At 38.9% G+C, this 12,264-nt stretch overlaps 1 protein-coding gene and 1 long non-coding RNA gene across 2 annotated transcripts in view; one reads left to right on the top strand and one right to left on the bottom strand.

The window, feature by feature from the left end:
- The window catches only part of LOC117943480, an 18,310-nt gene extending 14,451 nt beyond the window's left edge, over window positions 1-3,859 (top strand). The window contains exon 3 of the long non-coding RNA XR_004656358.1: window positions 3,849-3,859. This is a non-coding gene — a long non-coding RNA (uncharacterized LOC117943480). The remainder of the gene's footprint in view (window positions 1-3,848) is intronic.
- asic1b (acid-sensing (proton-gated) ion channel 1b) overlaps window positions 1-12,264 on the bottom strand; it is a 160,823-nt gene that overhangs the window by 140,190 nt on the left and 8,369 nt on the right. The window contains exon 3 of the mRNA XM_034869617.1: window positions 8,177-8,372. Coding sequence (XP_034725508.1) covers window positions 8,177-8,372 — 196 coding nt within the window. The remainder of the gene's footprint in view (window positions 1-8,176; window positions 8,373-12,264) is intronic.

The following is a 12,264-nucleotide window of genomic DNA, read 5'->3' as shown; positions in this document are numbered from 1 at the left end:
CCCCCCCCCCCCCCCCCCCCCCCCCCCCCCTCCACAGTCTCCTTCTCTCACTCCAAAGTCCTGCACAGCCAGAGCCGTTGCCTCTGATCTCCATAGAATTGATTATTTAGGGGGTAAGTTCTCTCCATCTCTTTCTTCTTCTCCCCCACCCAATTCATTATTAAAAATCATTTTTCTAACAGTAGAAGTAGTGACAGGGTCACAGTGATTAATTGGATTCTCAGATCTCTCATGTATTTGCCTTCATCTGAGTTTTCCTCTTTTCACCTTCTGTCTACCCTGTACCTCACACATCAGGAATCTATCTCTGTCAAATCATTCTGCAATTACAGATGCAACTAAGAGGTCAGGTAAAATGTGCCCTTTTGTGTATGTGTGTAGGAGGGAAAGGATATGCTTGGCTTTGCAAAAGCCCCCATCAGGAAATCTATCCCTAGTATCATTCCCCCCTTCCATGTTGATAAAGCCTAAATGCAGGCAATGACGCAGGGGGCAGGCTGCTATCAAACTACCTAGCGTGGGCTATGGTAACTATAAGAGCAAAAGCAGATTGCCACTTCATTCATAGTAACCACACAAGCCAACATAAAATGTTTATCTTCACCAGAATTACCACAAGATGCAATTGAACCACACTAAAAAAAAATTTGTTAAATAATATTCTTTTCTTAGTTTTATTTAAACAATTGATGTCACAGGTAAGTCAACCTTTGACTTTTTTGGATATAAATATCATCACTTCATCCTTTCATTCTATTAGACATTTGTGTGTGAAATGTCATAATTTGTGTAGTAAGTCATGAGTTATGACCAAAAACACATTTTGTGAGGTCAGTGAACTTTTACCACCAAAATCAAATGATTTCATCCTTGAGTTCAAGTGAACATTTGTGCCAAATTCAAAGACATTTTCTTAAGATAGAGTATTGCATTCATGAGAATGGGACGGACCTATAAAGTCAGTTCAGTGGATGTTTGCATCAAATTTGAAGAAATCCACTCCAGGGGGTCGTAAGAAATAACATTCAAATGATACATACTCATCTGGTAGGGCTGTGGAGGTACATCAGAAGAAAAAAGGTTAGGAATCAGACATTTCAGGATGCAGGATTGTTTAGTGATAAATGTTTAATTAGGCAGCTTAAATGGTTGGAAACATATTTTGAAAAGTCCCAGTACAAAAACCTTGTCACCTCACAATTCTATTGAATTACTAATTCAACTTGCCAGATAATGAGAGTAGAAAGACAATACTGTGTCAGGGTGAGCCACTGGCCTCGTTATACTCAAAGAGCAGCCGTCTGTTTTTTCATTAGGGATGCATCCATTACTCAGCAACAACCTGACTGATCCATGTCTTTTAGTTCTACAGTAATAGCAAATTGATTGATTTATCCTCAAGAGGAAAATGCTGGGAATTGTCCAGCCAAAAAGAACAGCAGAATCATCGGCTTTGAGCTGATGAATGAGACTGGAATAGCAATGAAGGACGAGGGTGGAACAAAACTGAGCTGTGTCAAAAACTGTTGATGAGGAATGGGAGATTAAAGCACGTTGGAATGTCTGATATTACAAATGGCAGGTACATCAAAAGACTCTTGGTGTCAGTAGTCATCACATTTTAAAGCTAATATAATTCAATTAGATTACATAAGGAATTAGGTTAAGAAATCAAAGTGCAAAGCGTACACAGGACTACCAGTATCCTTCCGCTATTGCTAAGCAATGAAATACAGTCCCTTTAAACACGAATGAGGAAATTTCAGACTAAAAAGAAAGAAAGCACCCTCATTCCATGTCTAAGGGAAACCTTCACATAGATTTGGTGGACGAATTATTACAGCAATCAATAATTATTTTAACTTATAAATGCGAAGAGAAAATTATCTTTAAGAAAAGGCACAGTTTGGCACAGACTTGACAGGGAGATTAAACAAAATGTCTCATATGGCAAAAATGTAGGGTCACGGAGAACACTAGTGAAGTGTGATGATTCTCCAAATTTGTTCAAGATTGCCTGAGATCTTGTCTAAATACTACTATGGCCCATACCCTTTTTTATTTCCTACTATTCATTTGGATAGAAGCCAAAAAAGAGAGTGGAAAATGAGAGACCTATTGAGCTGCCATACTTTATTGTGTTTGGCCACACAATTGGGTAGCTTGAAAAGGAAGATACAGTCCAGTGCAGCTCCGCATTCTCTGCGAGGTTAAATGAGCACACACCTGTGTGTCTACTGATAGTACTGCTACTGCTGTTACAGTATGTTGTTGTTGCTGCTTCTCTCCCTCTCTCCCTCTCTCTCTCTCCCTCTCTCTCTCTCTCTCTCTCTCTCTCTCTCTCTCTCTCTCTCTCTTTCTGCCGCCCCCACAATGCTGTTGTGACATCAATCACCTATCAACAATGTATCTGCAGTGAGATCCTTAGGAATGCACCAAGATAGACTGTGTACCTAATCATTTTCTTCTCAAATTGATTTTGTACATTTATGATTTCTCAACGCATGTGTCCCTTTAATTAAATATAGGGTCATAAAAAATTAAATTATGTTCTTTGAATTTTACTCACTTTATAGTGTTTTCTTATTATCTCCTGCAGCTATGGCTCAAGGCCACCTATTAATATTAATTGAGGGTAATTTTTCTTTCCTGCTGTTCGTTAATATCAGCCGAGCTAAAAGACGTAAGCGAAACCTACTGCATTCCTAATTAGCAAATGTCTTTCCAAGGAGAAAGAGCAGGCAGGGACACAAAGAGAGATAAAGAGAGGTATTAATGTGTAACACTTACAGCAGTTATCACTAAAAATTCGTTATAAGGCATTGTGACCCATTGGGTTTGGGACCATTGACCAATAATAGATGACAACCACCTCTGACATATTGTGCTTCTGATTGTTTAGTTGTGGACTCAACACCTGAATGAGCACAAAGCTGAAAACAATGTGTAATCAGTCCATTCAGCCATCAAAACAAATAGACAGCATTACCTAGCGGATTCTCACCATCCCATGTGAGACTATCTGCATTAAATGTTACCATCACTGCGGTCTGACTGTTTAATTTTTCCATCTTTATCAGACAACTGACAAAATGCTGTGATGCAACTAGACTCCTTGATGCCATATGTAGCAGAGACATTTGTTTCTGGCTATCTTCCACAGCCAGGGAGCAGCTAGCGAGGCACGCTGACGATGCTAGGGGTAAACAAGCAGAATCTGCCCACAGTGTTAATCACAGTTTTACTGCTTCCATGCGCTGGGGTTTGGAGGCAGAGACTGGTGGGAGTGTTCACTGTACTTTTTTCCTTTTTCTATGGCACTGAGGATTTTTTCCACACCATTAGTGCTCTCTGCTGAGCTGTTCTATCCAGGTCCACTACTGTACTAGTACAGTAGAGCCATGCGAAGCATCTGCCATAAGCACAACTAACTACAGTAAATGTGGTCACATCAGCACATTACAGGAGCCCACTGCTGTACTACATGGTTTTACAGAACATGGAGGAGGGGGGATAATGTTCAGAGCATGAGATTTTCTACCTCAAAGGACCACTCAAGGACACACAGTGTCTTGCCTACTTTTGACGCATTCTCTGCCTACAGACATGCATGTTGTTTATCAAACTGCAGTGCAAGTGCACTGGTCTAGAAGAGCAGTTTGCTTGTCATCTGTAGTGCACCTGTAATTTAACTCATAGTTTTATGCATGTGCATTTATTGAAGTATTGTGTGGGTCAGGTTTGTGTTGAAATGTCTCAGCCTTTAAAAAGACAGTTAAGTTTATGTCATAGGGGATAAATTCCTTTACAAGTGACAGGAAATACAGGGTGAGCATATCACTAAGGAGGAGGAGCAGCACTGATTTAGTTCAAAAGCAAAAAGTACCACTTTCTCAGAAACAAGAGTTCAGCATCTACTAATAAATGCCCCAAAGAGGAGATATTCAGTGATCTATGGCGGCTGGACTCTTTATGAGACATTTACAAATGTGTATTAGGTCGCAGTTACCGCGGGATTCTCAAGAGACATCAGCCTTATCAGTTCAGTGCCGTCATCACTCGCCACCTGCTCTGGCATCTGTTGGATGGTTGTTCCGTTTATTTTTTTTATTATTATTTTATTTTAGGAATTCATTTTGTGGCTCATAATGCAATCTATTTTACATGCAACAGTCAGCTCAAACTCATTGTTCTGAGATGGAGATGATTTCTCTCCATCTTAATGTTTTGGGGTTCCTTTGCAACATCAATTAATTTAACATTTTAAATTTTTAAACTGGCTGAGGGTTTTACATTGCAGAAATGTAACGTTATAATTTAAGATATGCTTCCCACTCTTAATGCAACAAAGTGGCCCACCGCACTAATGTTTGAATTACAGTAACTCAGTAACTCACTATGTTGATATGTTGATGGAGGCCCGCCACAGTAAAATGTCTGCTGCAATGGTAGCAAAAATAGGACAGACACACAACAGGGTTTCCGCTATGTACACCGGGCATCGCTGCTCCTTCAGCTGTTTATGAAAAGTCATAAAGTCGTAATTACACAACTCTGCAGAGCTGTCTGCTCTACTGAACTCAAGCGAACTGTAATCTGCTATCTCTCCCAGAGCAACTGGAAAAGTGACAGGACATCATCACTCGCAAAGTCATGGCAACCAAGTTAACAACAGGGTGACAAACAGCAACAAACACTAGTAACTGTAGCCTTCCTTACTTACAATAAAATAGCAAAAGCCATCAAAAAAGTGAAGATAATAAATGATTCATCTGAATGGTACATGTAATTTGAAAGGGTCACTGAAGAAACATCTGCCAACTCTGCAGCTCTGTTTCATTGTATTGTATTAAGGTACAAACATTTCCTTTATGGTTGAGAGTCACTGCACTCATAACCCTATTTCCAGCAGCAGTAAGCCGTCGTTCTCAGCAAACAGGCTGTGATAAACACACTGTATCCTATGGCCAGTACCAAACCACGGACAGACAAATTTAGATGGGGAAGAAAGTTAAACATCCAGCAAATTAAAGATTTAAATAACTGCTAATTTTCTATCTCTTTACCAATGTTTGGAAATGATTAGGTGTCAGCAAAATACACATTTAATTACCAACCAATGAGTGTGTTACCTACAAAATAAGTCAAGGGTGCAGTTGGAGTCTCTATAAGGGCTGCACAATTATGGCCAAAATGATAATCACAATTATTTTTGATCAATATTGAAATCACAATTAATTATCACGATTTGTTGATTTTAACCGAAACAAATTTTGTTGTCACATAGGCTATTTATAACTGCTTTCACATCCATAAAATGCTACATTCTTCTTATGTTGAAGTTGTACGTATGTACATACAGCTGTAACATGCAACATGTAAATGAAAATGATCTGAAATAAAAGTACCTCTGAGAAAGTTCCTTCAGTTGTTTTCAACAATAACTGATTAAAAGAGCTAGGGGAGAGGGGGGTGCAATGGACGTATGCTAGGCTACTCACAGTGACGGCTGACTCATTATGAATGGGTCCAGCACGGGTTGAATTGCTGGGGAGCCGTATGTGACTGAATCGGGATGGGGCTGCACGGAGAGTAAGATGAGAGATACAAAAACAGGCACGGCTTTACAGAAAAAATGGGACATGTACCGCAAAATTCAACCATATCAATATAAACTACATTGCTTCGTTTGTGGAGATGCAGCAGATGCGGAGGACATTAGGTGCAACCTAGGAAGAATGCTAGTCACACACTAGAGCCCTGTGAGCTAAAAGATACTAACTAGAACATCTATGAACGGAATGACGCATTTAAAATATCATAAAATACGCAAGTTTGATTGTGGGAAGCCAAAATTGTGATCGTGATAAAAGTTCGATCATTGGGCAACTCAACAGTGTGTCTCAAATCACGCACTTCTGTACTTAATACTAATTATTTAAGTACATAGTGCGTTCACATTGTCGAAGCGCGGACAAACGCAGTGCACTTTAAGTAACCGGATGGTGCACTCAAAACGGTCCGAAAGTTGAGTGTGGACCGATGGACACTTTCCACACTCAAAGGTCGCCATCTTGGCTACGTAGCGGAGGGTTGGAGCTAACAACAGTTAAAAAACGTTCAAGCCAAAGACGCGCTAGCGAGACCAACGGAGCACTACAAATGTAAGTTGAACGTGAGACTTTTTGCTATACTTATAACATATAAGCTACCTGTATATGTATATGTGGTTCATTTTACAGTCAGTAATAATTTTCGTACCACGAATTATAACCTTTATTGGTACTATAATTTGACATGCTAGCAAGCCAATCTTTGCTAGCTAACAGCGGCAGTTTACCCATACTGGCAAATAAGTTCTAAGCTAACGTTACATGTGATGTAGTATATTGTTGTCTGTGTTAATCTATCGTCCCACTGTAGAAGATTTTAGCGTTAAATGTGGGATCTTAACAAGTTGTACATATTCCGATGTGAGCGTTAGCTCAGCAAAACAGCGATCAGCTTATTGTCTGCCGGTATTGTTAACAGAAATGTATTGTTAATGTATCCGCTGTTAATGCCTCGATCTGATGTAATCCTGTATAACCAATCTCTTCAGGGACAGACGAGGAATAGAGGTCCGTCATTTAGGGGCAATGATAGCCGTCAGACCGTAGAAGGATCCCCTGGAGAGTCTGAAGTTCCCCCTCATGTCCCTATCCCCATCAAACTAGCTATGGCCTGGGGGGAGCCTGCAGAACTATAAGCACAAGCTGTTTTTAAAATAAAATTATATTAAAAGTATTTAACTTTGTAATCTTTTGTATTACACGTTGCCTGACTGTAGCAAGCATATAATGATAGTGCATCTACGAATAGAGGAATGACATCTATTTAAATGTCAATTCTGTTATCTCTGCTTTCACTATTGTATTGTCATGTATGGAGACCATTTAGAACAAAAACACGACCTAAAATAAAAGATGTAATGATGTTTTGTCTATTAGGTAAGTTGTAACGGTAATGCTTCCCAACAACTTATTATCTTATATTATCTATGGGCCACAAGGATTTCCTCATGAAACCGTTGAGAGTGCAGTAACAAGAACGAATATTACAATACTGTTTTCAGCTAATGGGGGGGGGGGACGTTCGGCCGTTCATGACGGCGGCGTTCCAGTCATCATCCTGGTGTGACACGGAGCAAATTAAAACAAAATCACATTTATTTTTGGTAAAATTTCAAAAACAAAGCAAAACAATAGGAGACTGGAATGCTCTCCCCTCGGTGAAATTCAAAATTTTACAGAAGATGGGCTAAAATGTGGTTGTCATTTCCAGTAAGTGCACATGGCAAAGAGCGATTTGAGACAACACTCCTCTGTCGAAATTTACGCACTATGAAAGTCAGTACATAGTGCACAAAGTGTACTTTCTGTAAGTACACTAATGTGAGTAGGCGATTTGAGACACAGCCCTAGTCTCTATGCATGTAAACAGGTTATTAGACAGACTTGACAAAACAAAGTACATTGTTGAAACACTTAACAAAAGACATTAAGGTCAAGCAGACTCCCGGTCCAGTAATAACTGGATGTCTGTAACCATTCGATAGATGAGGAAAAACAAACACTCCCAGAAGAGTTTCCAAAATGTTTTAATTTATCATTCATAAATCAAGCAATATGGCACTGATCCAACGGTTCAGCAAAAGACCAAATTTCAACCTTTTATGAGAGCATTGCTCAACCTTTCAAATTGTAGACTAGCACGCTAAGACCTGGCAACATAAGCGCACAGTACATAGTGTGTATCAGCATAAGATGTATTCTACACAATGGTTTCTCATTCCTATCCTGATGGGGGAACAAAGGGATCTGGACTGAGGAAGCCCCACAAACTGAACTGAGAACAAGAAACAGTCTATACAATTCACACTGCCATGTCATCTCCGCAAGCAAACTTCAGCAATGACTACTTAACTGAAATCATATTATATATATATATATATATATATATATATATATATATATATATATATATATATATATATAAATGTTAAATATAAATTTTATAACAATATATAAACCTTAGCAATGTAAAACATGCTCAGTTGACCCTTGTTGTTGAGACCTTGGGGCAGGCCTCAGCTGGCCCTGCAGAGAACATTTAACTATTGACATGCCTGACTCACCACTTTGAAGTCTTCAGCACTACACTCAGAGCCTCGGTAGTAGCAGGAGAGCAGCATGTCCTTAATATCGTGGCCCGTTCGGTCGTAGAATTCGCGCATGTTGAAGGGCCGGGGCTTATAGTTGTCAAAGTCGGCCCTCTCTTTCAGGATCTGCAGGACATTTTCCTCCACCATGTGCGGGTCCCGGATCTCATACCTGGGAAAGAAGGTTCTGAACTTAATTAATGTGGACACAAAGAAGCACATTCATTAATGCACATGGATGCACATAAACCAGTCTGTCTAATTTCATAACTTTGGCATATAACCAACACAACAGCCCAGTTATTTATGATCTTCGGTTTTACTAAAGAAACAAATGTAATCACAGAATCACATGCAAACATTTTTATAACTTTATAACTTGCTGTATGAATCATAAGAAACGGTATTTTAGAAACTAAATTTTTTTTAAAGAAGAATAAGAAATATATACTGTATATTATATTTTTTAGACATGTTCGTTTGTCCTGCACCTAATTTTATCATCTGGATGTGTGTGCTTTTTTAAAACTTTTTCATTACTTCAAAATGAATACTCACATATGAACAGCAAACAACAGAGTAGACATCAAAAAAGTAAAATGAATTTTCACGGACTGAAATGATTTATTTTGCTTAAACAAAAAACTTCAATATATCCATGAAATACTAAAAATAGACGTGACTTATATGAAATCCACCAACTTTAGTTGTAACTCTATTCCATTCAAAAAATAAAATTAAATACATAAATAAGCAGCAAAAAGTGTATTTTTTCTCTAACTGAACAAAAGCTATGGAAAATACTATGCCATCTCACACAAAAGAATCCACATGTTGTCTGAAACGGCAGCCTAGATGCTGCATGCCAGCCACCATGGATGGTGCTGAGTGGGAGAAAATGGCTCATTATATAAAGTATGGGAGTATTTCCTTTCACACAATCATGTTAATCATTCTGCCAAATAATTAATAATAATAATCAAAGTTTCTTTGATTAACTATGGTGGCAAAGCAGCTTCACATAGTAAGCATAACAGTGTTCATAATGCTGTAATTCAGATCCTGCGCAGTCTGGACTATGTAAATCAAAACACTTCACATAGCTTGTCCCACAATTTTTTTTCAAGGGTAAAATGTAATCAGGTGTTTCATGAAATGAAGCATGACACACTGACTCTGGTTCTGGCTCTCTTTCCTCCACACAAAAGCATAACAAAGGACAAAGTGTGATTGATTTGCGTGTATCAACCCACACCAAACTGAAACTCAACTTCAACAGCCATACTTACAGAAAGAAAACAATTGGGAAATTATTCATGACATGCCTCTGCTTGACAACCACCATCAACCTCCAGCACCTGCTCACAGTCATTCAGAGATATAAATTAACCTCAATTAACTAGTGTGGCCCTGCTTGGAGAAAAGACGGCCAGTTGATGACCCCTGCTGAGCGATGGCCCATCAGGGGTACAAGCATCCAAATTATGGAGTGCTAAGATTAAGCACTACAGACAGACACTTATGAGAATAATTAGCTAGGACACAGAGTCAATCAGAGTGAATAGCACTGTAAAGACTGTCTAATGTTTTTTTGAATTAACTGAGCAACAAGGTAGTCAGTCATCCCTTCTATTTTTATCCAAATTAGAGTACTGCAAAGGAGTAATGTAAGGGGTTTTTAAGTCTTGAAATTGTGTGTAATGTGAGAGAGCAGCACCCATCTTTTATAATAAGGTTCATTTATGTGTTATTGTAATTATTTTGGACAACTCCATTTACATTTGCAAACATGAATAAGCCAAAGCTAGAGAAAACAAAATTAGTATTGGAAACCATGAGAGACAGAGAGAGACAAAGACATACCCTTCTCCCCTGACAATAAATCAGTGAATGACTTTGTGGACACTGACAGTTATTTCTCATGGATATGGGCAGTATTTCAAGCCATAATTGCTGGTAAATCTTAATGGATTTTTTTTTAATTCTACAAGGTCAAGCTTTGCTGATACTCAGGAACAAGATTTTGTCCCTTGATGATGTGAATAATGTAAGTTAATCTGTGAATAAAAAATGAAATATTACATTATTTCTTTTGTGAGCACTGCCTTATTATTCAACTGGTATTTTCAACTTGTCGGGTTCTGACAAAATTACCAGAAATGTAATATGTTTCACTGCAGCTACAGTGTTGTTTACCTGCTACAAACACAATAAAATAAAATATTCACCATGAGACAAGATGGGCTGTAATTTAAAATGAGGACTGTTTCTCTCTATTTCGGTCATAACACTTAAGAGAGAAGGGAATCTGTCATGCTTCATGTTGAATGGAGTTAAAAGTGCTGTAACAGCAAGGGTTGGGACCATTGTTCTGACCAAAAGTTGAATTGAATCCCACACACTATTGTCTTCGAATTTAACACTGCAATATCAAAGATCAGGTGTAACATGGCACCGAACACCAAGTAAATGTGCAGAACATACCACATATTTTATGAGTTAATTACTATAACAATTTATCTAATAACTCCTCTAATACAAAGATTTAACAACAGTCACTATCACACCTATTGTATACAATTTTACTATTGCCAATGGAGTGTTGAACATGTTTGCCTCTTATTTTCTCTGCAAATTCAAAGCAAACGCTTTAAATCAACTCTGGCTGATTAGGATGTTTTTTTTAAATGTTGTATTTTACACTTTAATTAGAACAGACAGCTGTCTTCTTTTTATTTGGCTTTTTAATAAAAGCATTAGAAGAATTTGGAAAAGCAACAGTAATTACTAAAGACAAGACCGCTGTGCTCAAATAGATGATAAAGCCAACAAAGGTAATTCAGTAATTGCTGTCCCTAATACTACCTAATAAACTGTTGTTGAAACCATATCAATGTAGTAGAAGGGTTTATACCTAACTGCAGTTGTGTGTGAATCTGTGAACAGATTACGCACTGTAAGTGTGTGCTATGGCTGGCTTTAATTAAATGGTTTTTAAAGAGGTTCATTACCAAGAGATGCGTGGGTGTTAGACTGAGTGACCGCAGCTCTGAACGGAGCTTAACCAGAGCTTTCATTAAAACATAAAAACAGACTAATGGAGTTTTTCCACTGCTGGTAACAGCTTGACTCGACACGCCTTGACTCGCCTCTACTCGACTCGATTCTTTCTACGTTCGTTTTCCATTGCAAAATGAGTAACGTCTCAGCGTGGCTGGTCACCATAGCTACGCGTGATGATGTAATTTTCAACGCGACTCACAACAGCACGTCGGCTACTCGCCACAGCCAGAAGAAAAGTTTTGTTTCAAAAGAAGCTGAAGGAAGCAACCAAAAATCACCGCTAAAAAAATCAGGAGTTTGGGAATACCGATGGAGTTCAGACGTCGACATGACTGTTGTTCGCCGACACAAACGGGTAAGTTAAGTTTCCTGGTAACGTTAGCTAACATTTGCATGTGTTAGGGGCTCCGGTCAGTATTTACTAACGCTTTACGCTTGCGTTATATAAAGTACATGAACTTTAGCAACCATGATTACACACCAACATGTGTGCTGTTTGTGTTTCAGAGCATTCACGCTCTGCAAAACCGCCGCCGCAGACCGTCTGGTGGGCGACGTCCGACCAGTGAAATCTCTGGTTGTGACCTGCTGGACTTCGTATAATCTTTATGAGAGTCATGGAGAGATTTATGACAACGACTGGGATGCATCTGGGACGGCAGAGCCGGGTGGACACTGTCACAGGGTGCAGAGGAAGAAGACCGGGATGTCCGGGAGGGTTTGATGTGCTACTTGAAAAGCTAAATGAAAACTTTTCTTTGATAACTTGTCTTGTTTTTTTAAAGTAACAGTGTGCAATATTGTAAACGACATAAAGCCCCTAACAGCCCTTAATATTGAACAGTTGAAAAGTGAGAATAGTGCAGAGAGTAGATAATCTGTCGGTGTCTGGCTAGATTTATTTTTTAAATGTCCATTTGTTCTGGACACACACTCCGCACTCTTGTCTGCTAACAACGCAGTGATCCGACCAACCAGCAGTCTGCAGGTTTTCACGTCAC

The sequence above is a fragment of the Etheostoma cragini genome, chromosome 4 (assembly GCF_013103735.1).
Source record: "Etheostoma cragini isolate CJK2018 chromosome 4, CSU_Ecrag_1.0, whole genome shotgun sequence".
Classification (NCBI taxonomy): domain Eukaryota; kingdom Metazoa; phylum Chordata; class Actinopteri; order Perciformes; family Percidae; genus Etheostoma; species Etheostoma cragini.
The sequence above is the reverse complement of the archived record's forward strand: the minus strand, read 5'-3'. Positions and strand labels throughout refer to the sequence as shown.